The sequence below is a fragment of the Antedon mediterranea genome, chromosome 3, assembly GCF_964355755.1.
Source record: "Antedon mediterranea chromosome 3, ecAntMedi1.1, whole genome shotgun sequence".
NCBI classification, from domain to species: Eukaryota; Metazoa; Echinodermata; class Crinoidea; order Comatulida; family Antedonidae; genus Antedon; species Antedon mediterranea.
This window is the reverse complement of record NC_092672.1, coordinates 38,074,315-38,091,395: the sequence shown is the minus strand read 5'-3', so window position 1 is coordinate 38,091,395 and position 17,081 is coordinate 38,074,315. Positions and strand designations below refer to the sequence as shown.

The window sequence follows — 17,081 nt, the reverse complement described above, 5'->3', positions numbered from 1 at the left end:
ACTACGACCAACGACCAATCTATTTACCATACTGAATAAGAGGACCATTGTTTCCTCAATGTCTCCCTTTACTGGGTTCTACTATATTAAACAACACAATCAAACTATTATTTCGAATTGTCAAACTTGTTCGTTTAATGTTCATATACGATACTCCCTTAACTACAAGGCGCCGTTCGAGATATTACTAATTGTGTCAACATAATACAATTAGTAATATCCAGAACAGCGCCCCGTACTTACAATAAACATTTAAAATAAAAACATCACTTACTGTGTAAATACCGGAGTTGATGACGAATACACTAGAACTCTCATAGGGTAGAGTAATGGCAATATCATTGTAAGTGACAACTCCAGCGTTTGCTAAAATAAATACCTGGAAAAAACCGAACGTTAGAAAATTATAAAACAAAGTAGTGCGAACCAAAACATTGAGTATCTAGGGCTAAAGAAGATTTTCCTTGATGTGAAAGATTTGGATAACTTGTTATATTAAGCCCTTATTAAAAAGTAATCCATATATGAATCGATTCGTTTCATACCGTTAAATATACTTTCAAGATTCATCCATCCATTATCGTTCAAAAGTTTCACACTTACGTATGCGCACTTGAGTTTACATGTAACTTGTATTTCACTATACTTACGTCACTTCCGATCGTCACAACAACTTCGTTGACGTACGCTACGGAGGCAGAAGGTGATCGCTTGTAGTTTCTGCTAACGACTGAGAAGTCATCAACGCCATCGACGTCTGGACATGGTGTTGTCAGGGTGTAATCACAATCGCCTTGGTAATCGTAGCGTCTACCATCAAATGTGTAGTAATGTGGATCTCCCCATACTGTACATCTTCCAAGTCCTAGGATTTAATTTGTTTAAATTGTTATTTCTTAATATATACTACAATATTGTCAATTAGTATACAATATCAATATAAAATGTAATGACGAAAAGAGAGATCGACGTTTCGGTACCATCATAGAACCATTTTCAAGATCAAGTGAAAATGGTTCTATGATGGTACCGAAACGTCGATCTCTCTTTCTGTCATTAAATTTTATATTGAAATTATATAGTAAACGTCTTTTAATTAGTATACAATAATTTATTTTATTGCACAAATTATGTTAAAATATGTTCAAATGATTTTATAATTATTGACTTTAAAATTTACTAACAATAAGATGTTTCATAAAAGCTAAAATGCCATAACAAGATTAAAACATGTTATCAATTATACATTTTGGAAACACGCCGAACGTTTTTTTTTTCAATCAAAGAGTTACGAAAGTTGGAAAAGCTTTCGAAAAAATCCGTAAAAGCAACAGCTGATAAATGTTATCAATTTTATTGTTTATAAAAGGTAGTGTAAAACTCTTTGTTTAAAGAGTTATTAAAGAGTTTTTAAAAATTAAAAAGTTTAAGGTTGTCAAAAAAACTTTGTACGTACGTGTTTCGCAGTTGGCACCTTGCCAATCTGGTTCACACGTATGAAAACGGGTAATAAGACTTCTAGACGTAACGCCACCAACGGTGACACTTACAACAACTTCATAGTAACGATGACCAAGAAGAGGCGATATAACACCATATTCCTGATCACTACCCAGCAAATTCCTTCCCACAATCCACGCATCATCACCATATTCTCTGTACTGGATTTGTGTTAACGACGCATTTACGTCCGATTTCCACGTCACGGATAATGACGTCGGTGTTGATAACGAGATGACTAAATCATATATTCCATCACTTTCATCTAGAAGAATCAATACATAATATTCATTAGTATTAAAACTATCAATCAAAATAATAAATATAAAATAACAATTAATGTAAATTTGATTTGAATTTATTAGAAAAATCATCATAAAAAATACATAAATTAGTGACATTACAAATAAATACATTTATAAAATATTTTCAAGGATAGCCCAAAAAGCTTATTAAAGATACATTTATACAAGAAATATACACATTGTAATAATAATCAAGCGTATGCCTACCCATGCTGCAATTCAACGATCCAAATCCATTAGCACATGTCTGAACAACCATGACGTCACTAACCCCTGTAGTTTGGCTGACAGTCCTTTGCATTTCTAATCTGACGTCATACGTGGTATTTTCGGTCAAATCTAGTACAACGTAGATGAACAGGTCTCCGCTAACAACCGACCCATCTATCCAATCAGTGCTGCTGATCGCTGCGTCAGAATGATTACGATATTGAAATTTAAACCAATCAACATCAATCTCTACTGACCAGCCAATTGTAAATGATATACTCCAAACCTGTATCAGATACAATGTGGGCGAATCACCTAAAAAACCAACCAGACAAGAAATTACAATAAATATATACACGTATACACGGTCAACTCAGTATTTTCTGGATCATTGTATGCACTCTCGGAGTGGCTTTCTAGTTATTATTATATTAATATAACCTAGATACTAAAACAAAAATAACCAAACAAGTGTAGGCCTACAAGTGTAGGCCTACACACGCAAAATAATGGAAAAAAACAAAACAAAGCAAAAGCAAAAAACAAACAAGAAGAAGAAACCATCTATGGATATCTTCTGACCAGACCTCTCTAGTGTGCGATATATGCAAAGAGTTGAGAAAGTTTGAAGTGAACGTGGCATAGCTTTGATTAACTTGTCTAACAAATCTTAAATTGAACTCGTCATATAAATAACCAGTTAATGAAATAATAATAAAACCATATTAATTTACTTACTTTTTTCGCATGAAGAACCAATAAACCCTATTTGACAGCTACATGTGTAGCTATTGACACCGTCAGTACACAGGCCATCATTTTGACAAGGATCACTAAAACATTCATTAATATCTTAAAAGAACAAAATCAAAGTTTACATAAAATCACTGTTGACCTACAAGGTGTAATAATGTGAGCAACATCAACATCAAGATAGTTGTATCAGTAGCTTCAATGTAAACCTTACCTTACCTTACCTTGTACGGTATGTCTTACAGGTTTAAGCTAGGGGCTAAGAAATATTTTAACGACTTATTTACCAATACTTATGAAACTGGCAATATGTGCACATGGGTGTCCTGTTGTCGCTGCTGTAAATAATAATAATAATAATAAATGAAAACTTATATAGCGCCGGTATCCTCCACCCATGTGGCGCTCATGGCGCTTTGTGCATTAACAACGTGCGAGAACATCAGCGAATAGCGACGTCTTTAGGTTGGTCTTGAAACTGTTTAGACTAGTTGAACTGTTAACGTAAAAAGATCTCTGACCCCACTGATTTTTCGCTCTACGCTCTTGAAGAAGGTTTTGTGACAATGATCGTAGGCCTCTGCGGGATGATTCGTAACGATCCACAAGGTCAGATAAATAAGCAGGAGCACTGTCATTTAGGATCTTGAATACAAACAACGCAAGTTTGTACTTAATACGTTGTTGAACAGGCAACCAATGCAAATCCATCAGGACAGGAGTTATGTGAGCGTTTGATTTTGTATAAGTTACAATTCTAGCTGCCATATTTTGCAAGCGCTGCAAACGTTGTATTTGAGATTTTGGTATGCCAAACAACAAGGCATTACCAATGTCAATTTTAGAAGTGACAAATGAGTGTACAATCAATTCAGCTGTTTTCTTGTTAAGATTACCGCGAATACGACCAAGGTTCCTAATCGATGTAAATGTCGACCAACTTAGTTTAATCTTAAATTATACAAATTTATAAATTACTATTATATTTAAATATTTATTATAATGTTATAAACTTTTTCATTAATCATTGTCCCATCTTTCACTGAATGTACTCTGTTCTTTTTATATGTTATGTCTTTTTCTTTCTTTGTATATACATTTTTGTAAGAATTTGAATAAATAAATAAATATAAATAAATAAATAATAAGCAAAGCAACAGCAGTTAAAACAGCGATTCGGCTTAATACTGGCCAAAAATATAAACATTTTGGCACACATGGCGTGAAATACGTGTACTTGAGCTAGTTTCGGACAAAAACATGAAAAAGACAATGACTATAGAGACTTTATGCCAAGTTAAAACCTCATCAGTAGCACACGTCTGGCTCACTTGATTATTTAGTCATCCAAAATATACTAGAACTATTTGAATTCAGTTCAATATTCATCATTTTGTGACCGCTGTGAAATTTCAATTTTACTTACCAGTTTCGCACATATCACCTATGAAGCCTGCTTGGCATTGACAGTAATATATGGAATTCTGACCCTGTGGAACAGAGACACAATTACCACCATTGTTACACGGATTACTTGCACATGGTGATGTATCTAAAAGATATAATGTCTTACAATTAGTTGCAAATATACATTAGAAAATATAGTTGAAAACTATACATTAAGCAAACATGGTTGGGGAGATTGGGCTTTCAGTATTGCTGGACCTAGGCTTTGGAACCACCTACCTTTAAACATTAAACAACATCATTATTGAGCACCTTTAAGTCACTACTCTAAACTAACATTTTCTGATATTTTTGGATGCGCCTTGAGCAATGACTGTTGGAATGGCGCTATATGAAAAATAAATTTTAAAAATACAAACCGTTTTCACAATTATTTCCTACAAAACCTGTCAGACACTCGCACAGATACATCTTCTCGAAGTCAAAGCACGTTCCACTATTCAAACACGGATTTGACGAACAAAAATCAATATCTAACAACAGAAAAATACAATTTTAACAGAAATGTTGTTGATGATAATAATGTTTTAGAATTTACATTTTCTAACATAACAAATACAATGTTAACATATGCAAACATTATACTCATTTGTAACGATCATAATGTTTTGAGATTTACATTTTCACTTTCTTAAATTAATGTTTTATGTCTTGACAGTAGCATATGACAACATTGTACTGTACAGGTACTTGCGTGTTAGTATTTCAATTTGAAGAATTACACCATCAAGTGTTGCCTTTCAACAAAACAAACAACTTAATGTCTCTATTTTATCTATTATTCAAATGTTCAGTTCATATCTAGAGTTTTCAGGTTTAAAAATAAAGTAAAAATAATAAACTCACCTATTTCGCAGTTATCTCCTTCAAAGCCGTATTCACACGAGCAGACATAACCGTTAACTCCGTCGGTACAGTTACCTTTAACGCATGGTGTGGACGCACACTCGTTAATGTCTAAAAGAACAAAATATAAAGTTACTAACCTTACACAAAACACGTAATTCTTTAAATGTTTACACAATATTTCAAGTTTGTTTATATACTGTATTAGTAGATGAACTATTACAAAAGTTAGTTATGAGCAGAAGAAAAAAGAAAGGGTTGGTTCATGCCATTTCCAGGGTAGATGAGAGGTAGTTCAGTTATCGAGTTCCAAATTGTCAAATTCAAAATATGTTTCTTACTAGTTTCGCATTGGTCTCCCTGGTAACCAGGCAAACAGGTGCAAACAAACAAGTCGTCTCCATCTGTACAAGCGGCTCCATTCTGACATGGGTTGCTGTAGCATTCATCTATGTTTTCACAGTTAATACCAATCCATCCACCTTCACAGTTACACGTGTACGAGTTCACACGATTGACACAGGTACCGTTCACACACGGATTACTGAGACATTCATCAATTTCTGTAAATTAAGTTATTATGTGTAGCTTATTATAGAATGATCACCATGACGACGATTTCAGCCTACTTACTTGAATGCCATCATGTTCCACAATATAAGAATAAACAAGATAGGACATCACATCACAGACACTTACACCGCACACTTCCTCAGGCCTTGGGTCTAAATACCATAATCATTTTATATTTGAGGCAAATAATCGTCTTAGTTGTCTTGTTTGTTTAATCATAATAAAGTTTCAATTTCCTGTCTTGTAAAATAAGTTTAATATGGTTTGCATTCCACATTAAATTGACTTAAAATTAATCCATTTTTCTTCCCGGGTAAACATTATTAACATTGTATTGTATTTTTTAATTTTGCTTAATTGTTCACAATACTGACTATTGTATAAATACAGTCAACATTAAGCTTGCTTCCCAATGACGTAATTGGTCCAAACTGATCGCTTGTGATTGGCCAACTCACTTTCACTGCGCACCTACACCGTTGCGCTGCGCGTTCAAGCTCTATATTATATTGTGATATACTGTACCTGTGCAGTTCATTCCTCGATTGACGTCATCATACCCCGCATTGCATATGCATTCATACTCGTCATTTTGAACTCCACAAACAGCGTTCTGGTCGCACTTAACACTATCGCACCGTGATTGTCCGCCTTCCATACATTCACAGAGTTCGGTACAATCCTCAGTGTACACGAACCTTCCAATCTAAGTAAGGGAAATTAAAGTTATATAGAAACATGATATTTCACGGTCACAGAACATTGTAGAGCACATATCCTCTTTTTTATTTCATACAAATCCTGCAATTACTGGATGGATAAACTACAGTTGTAATATATCGTACTTATAAGGGAGTGGAGTTGAAAGAGTCATAAGTGGGATTGAACCCTGGACCTTCGGATTGAAAGGCTTAGACAAGTACATTAATCACAAAGCTACAGCCACAATAATCCTACTTACATCATAATAAAAACCTCCAATCTGGCATCCACACGCTGATGATTGTACGCACATGCTACCCTCTAAGACGAATCCGTCATCGCACTCGCATCCTTCGACACAAACCTCCTCACAGGTGCGGTTTGCGTCGAGGTAATCTACGCATGTTGCTGGACATGCGTCTGCGCATGGGGAGTAAGTACTGTTGCTAGGACATGACAACGCTGAAAAAGACAATTGATAAATTATGAGTATTATAAAGATGTTCAGACAACTATGTGCGACAGCATCTAAATATGACATTATTTCTTTTCTATTACAGTAATATATGAGTGATTTAGCCACAAGAAATGAAGTGGTGTTGTTTTCGCAAGAAAATGGAACAATCTCTTTTCGAGGCACATGGTTGTCAAAGGCCTCTGTGAAAAAGTGGTCAGGTTGAAACCTTACCAACCGTACTGGTGGCTACGTCTTTCTTTCTTATGTCAAAACTTACGACAAAATGTTGAATTTCTCCACTGCTCTACTTCAGCATAATAATTCTTGCATGCTTGTGTGTAGGCTGCTGCCATATCGCAAAAGGTCGGATCAATGCTGGGTTCTGCGCAGTAATCGTAGACGCAGGCACGGTAGAATGGGTCTGGGTCTAATTTTGAATGACACGCCGCAAATGGACCTGGAAATACGAGAACAAAGTGACAATGTCAAACATAAAATATGTTTGACATTATTTTATGACTTAAACCATAAATTGTTTGAGTAAACTTTGGAATTCATAAAACTAAACTTTGGTACCCTTAACCTGCTTCATATTACTCATCTTTTAAGAAGCGTGTACTGTATAACAAATATAGCTTCCAAACAGATTATCAAATTATTATCCAGCATAAACAACACACTAGGTTACCTTAGGAGATAGAAATAACTGAATTTATTTACTATAAACTTCTGGTGAATTACTGTAGTGAGTAACTCTGTTGTCTTATAATGTAATATATACCTAATCAACGTGACAACAGACTAAGTAATCGACTTTCCAAATACCGGACTCTCTGAAAACCGGAAACTCTTTCAAAAACTTTTCTTGAGGTCCAAAAGGTCCCAAACTCATTTTACCATTTGAAACACATTTCAAATACAAGACTTTCCAGAAACCAGATATATTTAGTAAAGCCCAAAGTGTCCAGTATTGGAAGAGTTAACTGTTGTATTCTATTACCGTTGGAATCTGAAAGAATTTCACAGACGTCTTTTCCAGTGTTGAGTACTTCAAGATTTGTAACACCTGAACATGGATCTATCTCTTGACTTTGTGGTGGACATGTTGGATCACTTGTATCAGAAACCCAGGTATTTCCAAACGCAGCCTCATTTGATACCTTCAGGACAAAAACAAAGATGATACGTTCTGTAACTTAGTCCTATTTACGCACGAAAATGTTCCAATCACTCACAGACTATATTATTAAATTACCAAGAGATGGGTTATACTACGATCTATTTTGAAGGTTTTTTTACGGAGACTATCTTATTTAAGTCACTGTTATGCAGGGAAATTAATTTAGCTAGGATTTTTATGGAAATAATTTATGATTATCATAATCTATTTAAAAATTCTATAAAACTATTTATTATTTCATTCCAAAAAAAGGACAAAACTGTAGGAAAGTTACTCCCAGAACTCAGCACAAAGATACGGGGAAAAAATATGTAAAGGCTATGTCATACAAAAGTTCCATCTGGCGTAAGAAACTCGTCTTCTATGGTTCCATCATCGTTGTAGTTTCCACACAGACCACAGGTTTTATTTTTGAAGACAGACTGTACACGGATATCTGCTCGGCTGATACCATCCCATCGAACGTATAACCCGATATCAGATTCCACTTGCTATGAAGAAAAATAGTATGTTCATTCAGTTTTGATCGATATAACTTCTTAATAAATATCGACAATAATAATATTAATATACAATAATATTTATGATGTGCTTTTCTAGATGTCGAAAAAAACGTTTTTAAACATCAATCAATCAATAAGATATATAGCGCTGTGCTGTATATGTTCAGAAGCGCTCGACAAAGTTAAACAGGAAATGACCTTTTAAAGTTTTCTGAAGTGGTTATGTCTATTGGTAAAATATTCCATAAACGTCATGTTCGTATATTTCTCGAATTACAATTGTAACTAATAGCCACATACTGTAGTATTATAACACTTACAACATATATGCCACTGTAGAAAACTCTGGTTCCTCTTCGTTCTCCTGGGGGTACTATCAAGACACTGTTGACGGTGACGGTCCTACCTTTACCAAGAACAATTACCTAAAAGAGAAAAATGACAATTGTGAAAACATTGTAAAGGCTTGATAATCCTAATAAGTGTTAAGAATTCAGTAATCATTTTGTATAATTGGAAATCTCAACCTAAATCCATAAATATGAATGAATGAAAAATTAAAAAATGAACAAATTCTCGAAATTGAAAGTGGCCGCTGAATTGTAAAGTAAAAGCAAGTTAGTTCATTCACCAATTTTGATTGACACCACCTCGACACAAAGTTCCAAAAAGTGTACAAAAGGTGTACAAAAGTTGTACCATTTTTATAAGAGTTTGATATTTATCAAAGTAGTGTTTGTTATTTATAGTATCACCAAGGCAATCTAACAACAAGATTTTTAGCTCCGGAAGGTTATATCTGTGCATATGTAATGTCGCAGCTCAAAGATTAAAGGAATGTTACAAGTTCCTATCTTGGATTGGATTGCCTAAATGTCCTACCGTGTCATTAATAGTGACCGTGACCTCCTTTATGTAAGTAACAGAGTCGCTTTCTTGTCTCTTCTCATTCTCTGCTTCCACGATGAACTTCGGTGTCTGGCTGCCACAGTCTTTGGCCAAAATGTATTTACAACTTCCTTGGAAGTCGTGCCAATATCCATCAAATGTCTTGTAATGCGGGTCACCGGTCGCAAAGCAAACACCATATTCTTAAAAAGATTTGTAAATAGGTATTATTAGTTAATATCATTAGCATTCTACCCATAAAGTCTGGTTCACACTCATTTTCGTAATACTCAATTCTGTTGTTACACGTTCCCTTATTCTGACATGCTTACCTGTTTGGCAATGTCTACCCATAAAGCCTGGTTCACACACACATTCGTAATACTCAATTCTGTTGTTACATGTTCCATTATTCTGACACGGTGAACTCAGACAAGGATTTATTTCTAAGGAAAATAAATATTAATTTATATTTTGTATTATTTGCTGTCATCTTTCAAAAAGGAAAAAACATTTTTGTTTTTGTTAATAATCATAAAGTGAGAAAGTATTAAGCCTATACATTTATTATACGCTTTGGAACAAAAAGCTTAATATTTTGTTCAATTAAATAATGTTTTATGACAGACAACCAATCAAAATGTTTATTAATTACCTTCATCACATGTTATGCCCATGAACCCATATGCGCATGTGCAGTTAAATCCATCTGGTCCAGATTGGCATTCACCATCATTAGTACATGGGTTGCTAAAGCAGACATTATCCACTAAACAAATCAAACAGATATGTCACATAGAAGTTGTTTTGTAAATTAACAGTGCTGGTTTTTATGTGTTATTTATGTTTTCTGGAAAATAAATGAATATGAACAATATAGAGTTATTTAAATTGATAACAAGTTAAACAATTTTACCTTCTTCACATGCTTTTCCAGATGTTCCTAGTACGCATGTGCAACTGAAATCGCCTACAAGATCAAGACAGGTGGCGCCGTTCCGACAAGGCTCGTTGGCACAGTCGTCAATATCTGTGAATAATAAATTCTTTTTAATCAAAGTGTATGCATATTTTTCTTCCTGTTTTCTGAAATTATACAAGTAATGCAAATTATCATCGGCTTACTACGGTTGTCAAAGGAATAAAAGCGGTAAAACAATGAAGTACCGTAACTCCGAGAGAATAAATAACATACGAACCTGTTCCACACTCAGTGCCAGTATAACCGAGAGCGCATGTGCAGTTGTATTCAGAGTCCAATATGGTACAAGTACCTCCATTTTGGCATGGATTGCTAACACATCCATTGTATACATCACAGTTGTATGCCGCGTCTCTCCAACCAACGTCACAATTACATGTGTAGAAATTATTAAGATTAATACAGACTCCATTAATACAAGGATTACTGGAACACTCATCGATGTCTGTAAAAGGTGTAAATTTTATAATATAAATGGTTCTGGTGTTAGAACGAGTCTTCTCGGTTATAAGGACTATAAACTGTAGGTCCAGTGTACACATCTAGCTCACTTTAAAGAACCTAGTACATCTTTCAAGACGAGTAGGGGGTTACCCCAGTGTACTAACAAGTACACACATCCACTGACAAGAACTTCAATTACATTCAATGTGACGGCGCTAGTTACTCCTTTATGCGTTATTGATATTAATAGAATTACTTAATGCATAAAGCTTGGTTACCACTAGGACACAACGCAAGGACATGCATGGAAGGAAGGAAGTGCATCGTAAGTTATTTGACCACTCACAAGCGATGGATTATCCAAACCTGTCGCTTGTACTTGATTTTTCGGTTGCGTTGCGCTTACGTCCTTGCGTTGCGTGTTAGTGGAAACCAAGCTTTAACGACATAAATACGGAGAAAGGTTAGTAGAGCCTACTACTATGGGTTCATTTCATTGCAGGTGTACGTTATGCTAGTGTACCAAGAGTACGAATTAATCTTGCTGATTGTCGTTATTTTGTCGTCATAAGCTTATTGACCGACATAATACAAACAATGGAAACGAGAAATAAGTCTATATTCAATTCAATTATTTTATTTCGTCAAGCACCCTGGCTCGAAAATGTCTTGTTTTTCACGTATATAAAACATTTAAACTATGATAAAATGGGTAAAATACAAACAGTACACCAAGGGTGGGCGAATAGTATAGCTAGATCAGAGAGTACGTGGGAAAACGCAAGAACCAATCGCCTCAGAATATTCTAGTAAGTTCCTCCTTGAATCTTTTACCTGTACACGTGACTCCATCCCCACTATATCCAGCCCTACAATGACAGCCGTACTCGCCATCACTGTTGGCGCCACAATCAGCGTTGGAGTCGCACGTTAAAGACGTGGAGCTAATCTGGTTGTTGCCTAGACACACATCTTCTGTGAAACACGATGGATTGTAAATTATTTCGTTTACCTGAAATGTAACAAAATTATTATTATCATTCTTTATTGACAACTGGGGATAACAGTGTCCAACATGGCACACAAATAGTAGGCGATACAAGCATGAAAATAACAATAACAAATTTAGATAATATTTTCACTAACTTTTAAAAATATGGCAATGTACGTATATTACAAGTTTGGCGTATGCGTGTAGTAAATGGACATAGACACTAGCATAGTGAACGCTCACAGCTGAATAAAAGTTATCACTATTACAATTTGACGGATTCACTTGATACCAATAAATAAGAAATGTTTAAGGTTAAATAAGGAATAAATAAATACAAATAAACATGTTATTGCAAAGATCGGTGTGCTCTTCACAATAATACGAAAGCCTTTAACATTTGTCTTTAACATGGATATACGTGTTATACCTTATTCATCTGTTTTATTGTTATTGATTGAGTGAAGTGAAAATAGTCTATATAGGCCAAAGTGCCATTGGTCACAACCTACACCCTAGGTTGCCTCCATTACGGGCTATTATTGAGAAACATATGCCCATTCTACAGTCTCAGGACTGTTTTTCCGGAACCACCCATTATTGAATTTCGTAGACCTCCCAACCTTCGTGATATATTAGTCAGATCCAAATTTAAGAGTGAAATTAACTCCAAAACCTTTGCGGCAAAACTTGTTCATTGGTTGATTCTACTGAAAAATTTAAGAGTAACCAAACTGGCCGCATTTTTCGGATAAGACAATCAATTAATTGTCTAACCAAAAACGTCATTTATCTCATATACTGTAATATTTGTGGCAAACAGTACGTCGGGGAAACAAAAAACACTCTCCGTATGAGAATAACACAACATAGATCGGCTATCAAAACATTAAAGCTTGATCAACCTGTAGCCGAACATTTTAATTCAGCTGGTCACTCGATTGCAAATTTCAGAGTTATTGCAATAGACCACGATATCAAATGGAGCGACAGAACTCGCAAAGACAAAGAAAACCACTGGGAATTACTACTTAAAACCACAAAACCTTATGGACTTAACATTAGGAACATACTCCCAGATCGGTAAAATTATTTCATTGACTACCAAAATTTAAGTTTCAATATTAACCACCATTTAAACTGTTTTTTAGTTTCATTCCAAAATTGTTTATATCTCTACCAAGCTACCTTCTTTGTTTTCCACTCTTATTCAGACTCCACTCTGGCTCCCTTTGTTATATTTCTTTTATTCCTGTCCACCCAGGCAGCACTTGCCAGCTTTATACTATGACGTTATCCAAATTCCTTCACTTGCATTGATGAAGGGCTAGTGTTGCCCGAAAGCTCTGCTAACTTTTCTGGCTGTTTTACTTATCGTTTTGATTTAGCTTTTTGCTTTTTTTTTTGTATTTCCATTGAAATCCAGCCACTGATACCCACAGCATTTTCATTTTTCAGTAATTTGCTGTTGGATTTATATATATATATATATATATATATGTATATATTTATGAAATGTATTATTTAAAACTCGTACTTTCTTTTTTAATACCTTATTCATTTGTTTTATTGTTATTGATTGAAAGAAAGAAAATAAATGTTTACGTTGAATTGAATTGAATACATAATGATAAAAGAGATTTGTATTTTTATATTTCAAATGCATGTACAATGTAACGATGTAGCCTACTGACGATATGTCAGAAATATTACTACTTACTGAATAGTAAAAATTATCAACAAAACACCCGCATTTGTTGTCGTCAACGCATTGAAGACCATCGAGAACTTGACCATCTGGACATTCGCATGTCTCATAGCAGGATTCATCGCAAATATCAGACTGTCCGCGTAACACTTCCACACAGGTTTGTTGACAAACACTGCTGCACCAGTTATATGTCGTGTCACCGGCGCAAGGAGGAGCTGAATAAAATGAAAATAATATCAATAAATCTTTTTCAAAAGAGGAAGAGCAATCTGTTTTAACTCATTGTTGTCATGGCTTGGACTTGTCAAGCAGGAATCTCACTTTCACTGGAGAAGTCGTGATTGAGACCAGTGTGTCTTTTTTGTATCTATGAATGTTATTGTTGAGAATACATAAATAATGATTATGTGAAATAAACAGTATATAATGTGTTGATATGATGTGTACATTACATACACTTAACAATATGAATTTACCACAGAACGACATGTTTCGCCAATTTCCCAAATACGCGCCACGATCGTAGCAACCTTGTGCGTAGAACTCAATCACGTGACAGCTAGCTTCATTCGGGTTCATGTTATGTGAGCACGCATCGACTACGCATGCTCCATAATAGCTATCTGGCATCAGAGTATCGTGGCATCGTTGAAACGGTCCTAAAATAACAAAATACAATATATATATAATTGCTTTGACTTTCCGTGAAAGTTACTTTCCAAGTTGCTTCTACTTTCGTAAGTACGTTATAATTATATAATAATTGTAAAAAAACGTAATAATATAGATAATTAATTGACATATATATAAAGTTTACTGGAAGATACAAACTGTCAGTAAAAGTAAATATGCGTTACTTAAATTGTACACAAACGAATCTATCGACAACACCTATCAAAAATGGATCCCAATGACTTGCGCTAATCAGTTAGCATGTATCTAGTGACATGACAAATACAGAATCGGTTGCAACAGTGCTTCTTATTCTATACGTTTACTACACTTACCATTTGGATCAATGATTATAAAACACGATGAGTTGGCACTCTGAAAGTTGTCTGAGCTTTCATCACACGTGTTAAGTACTGGTTGTGCCGGTGGGCAATTGCCATCCGTGGCCCACATGTCACCAAACAGATTAGCGTTCTCGCTACCCACCTGAGGAAAAATAAATTAGTTCTATACAGGCTATTCTGAATACAACACAATGCAATAAACTTGATTCGTCTTCGTAAAAATTAAAAGAAAGTTTGTACAACACCTTCGATTTATTCCCTAACAATAATGACAACAAAACTATACAGTAATATAAAAACAGAAACCACCCCAATATATCCGTATACTTATGTTAGAAAGTGAAATTCAAACCATTCACCAATGTCAATAGAAATGCCTAAAGTAGTAAAGTCCAAATCCATTGGAATCTACTCTACTCTAAATTTCGACATCATTATATTACATTAGCTGTAATAATGAAGAATATTTTCGAATGGGTGATGAACTAGCTCTCGTCTTCGGCCCATCATCTGTGATGAACTAGCTCTCGTCTTCGGCCCATCATCTGTGATTGAAATACGTTTCTGATGACACCGCTACTATGTGTGCTCAGAAGATGCTTTTAACTAAGATCACGTAGTTGCGATGGCACCAGTAAACGCAAGCTATTGTCTGTGAAACGTGTTTTTACTCTGTTGCCAACTTGCTCCTGACACTACTGATGTGACATACCCACGCATACGTTCCATGTACCAGTAATTGTACGTGTATGGTGAATATCATTGCACTCAAGCTTACTATTCACGTTTATCAAAACATTTCAAGGAGAAACTGAGGGATCATTGAGAATCACCAGCATAGTCAGCCAATGTCGGTTCACTGCGACGAAAGAAGCCCTAGTATGTCGATTAATAGTACAAGTCGGCGCATCCCCAATTTTGTTGGATTTCGTCAGACTAAAGCTCTGTCTGCACTATCAAACTAGTTTGACAAAAAAGTGTGACGTGCCCAAATATGGTAGTGATATGACATCATCATGTCCATATTGGGCACATCACATCTTTTGTCACATAAAGTTTGATAATGTAGACAGAGCTTTAGGTTAAAATAATGACTAAAAAATCATTAAACTTACCACGGTGCCATTTTGTAATCGCAGATCGTTTTCTGGTATATCATCAAAGTTTCCACAAAGACCACACGTAGAATTGCTGTATATGTCATACGGAAGACGAACTTCTACCGTACGCATACCATCCCATTCTATGTGAAAGTGAGTAGTAACGCCTTGATCCAATATATCGGCTGTAACTTGCTGGAAAACGAATTATCAATCATTGGATAAATACATTTTATTTTTAAATAGGGTTATGTCTGCAGATATTTAATTCTATAGTGATTGAACTAAGGGAATCTAACAACAAGATACTGGGCTCGCCTTGCAAAGATAGGAACAATGTTTTGATCTTATGTCTGGCTGTGACAAATATCAACAGTACTGTACTTTGTACATATTCTTCGCGGCGGCGTGTGAAACCTTTCATCTGTAGCAGCTAGCCACATATAAACCCTTTGAGCTAAGCATCCTGTTTTTAGATTGCCTTGATTTAATAACGAGGATGCTCTGTTGCTTACTAAAAGAAGATTGTTCAATGCAGTAATACCCGTAAACATACCATGAATGAACTAGTTTTCATAAATATACCATTTACCGTAAACAAATACTACTAATGATAATAGGCCTATTATATGTTAAACTGGGTTTATATACGCACCACAAAAAAGCCAACTGCTTCTATCTTGAGACCATCAATGGGTTCGGCAGGTAAAGTGACCCTTCGACCCTCGACGAATACAACTCGGTCAGCTTTCAATGATACCATTAGTTCCAGTGTCTGTGTAAAAACAACGTGTGTTGAATATTTATAATAATAACTAATTATATAGATTTATGAGAATCAATGATCTAAATGTTCATTTAAGTTTTGTTAGTGACTCTGCCTTCTTTTGTCTTTTCCTTCATCTTTGATTCGTTCCTTCTTCTATTTTGTTTTCTTACTTCACCTCCTATTTTATTCGTTCAATGTTTGATTATTAAAATGAAAGTAGGCAACCCTATGTCGTTTTTTTTCTGATGACTGATTTGATTTTTGTGTGCGGGGGGGGGGGGGGTTCAGGCTTGTCCGACACAAGATTTTCTTATAATGGGATTGAATCAATATTATTAATGTATATTTTATTTTCTTTGTTCTTCTTTTAAAAGAAAAAAAGAAAATTCATATTCAAAATAAGGTTCGAAAGGTACTTACTGATAGATACAATGTCAAGATAACTTCCTCGGTATATGAACCAGTAACATTAGTTTTATCCGAATTAATGACGTCAATTTGAAAGGTTGGAGCTGTTGAATCGCATCCATCTCTTACCAATACGTACTTACAAATACCTTGGAATTGGTACCATGACATGTCAAAGGTCAAGTAATGGGGGTCACCATTGGCGTAGCAAACACCAGCAGCTAAAATACAACAATAATAGTGGAACTATTGCAAATATACGTCTTACATTTAGTT

General features: G+C 35.1%; 1 protein-coding gene across 2 annotated transcripts in view; it reads right to left on the bottom strand.

Annotated features, from left to right (window-relative positions):
* Positions 1–17,081, bottom strand: part of LOC140045515 (IgGFc-binding protein-like) — a 55,335-nt gene that overhangs the window by 30,810 nt on the left and 7,444 nt on the right. For both annotated transcript variants that reach the window (XM_072090453.1, XM_072090454.1), the window contains exons 8-34: positions 16,818–17,026; positions 16,284–16,403; positions 15,644–15,823; positions 14,520–14,670; positions 13,989–14,171; positions 13,522–13,727; positions 11,645–11,822; positions 10,584–10,811; positions 10,301–10,414; positions 10,040–10,153; positions 9,717–9,830; positions 9,379–9,587; positions 8,817–8,921; positions 8,323–8,484; positions 7,814–7,973; positions 7,091–7,270; positions 6,616–6,818; positions 6,180–6,360; positions 5,423–5,644; positions 5,082–5,192; positions 4,595–4,708; positions 4,195–4,320; positions 2,754–2,867; positions 2,013–2,330; positions 1,457–1,765; positions 651–865; positions 275–379 (exon numbers count right to left, since the gene is read on the bottom strand). In XM_072090453.1, the coding sequence (XP_071946554.1) occupies positions 275–379; positions 651–865; positions 1,457–1,765; positions 2,013–2,330; positions 2,754–2,867; positions 4,195–4,320; positions 4,595–4,708; positions 5,082–5,192; positions 5,423–5,644; positions 6,180–6,360; positions 6,616–6,818; positions 7,091–7,270; positions 7,814–7,973; positions 8,323–8,484; positions 8,817–8,921; positions 9,379–9,587; positions 9,717–9,830; positions 10,040–10,153; positions 10,301–10,414; positions 10,584–10,811; positions 11,645–11,822; positions 13,522–13,727; positions 13,989–14,171; positions 14,520–14,670; positions 15,644–15,823; positions 16,284–16,403; positions 16,818–17,026 (4,631 nt within the window). The remainder of the gene's footprint in view (positions 1–274; positions 380–650; positions 866–1,456; positions 1,766–2,012; positions 2,331–2,753; positions 2,868–4,194; positions 4,321–4,594; positions 4,709–5,081; positions 5,193–5,422; positions 5,645–6,179; positions 6,361–6,615; positions 6,819–7,090; positions 7,271–7,813; positions 7,974–8,322; positions 8,485–8,816; positions 8,922–9,378; positions 9,588–9,716; positions 9,831–10,039; positions 10,154–10,300; positions 10,415–10,583; positions 10,812–11,644; positions 11,823–13,521; positions 13,728–13,988; positions 14,172–14,519; positions 14,671–15,643; positions 15,824–16,283; positions 16,404–16,817; positions 17,027–17,081) is intronic.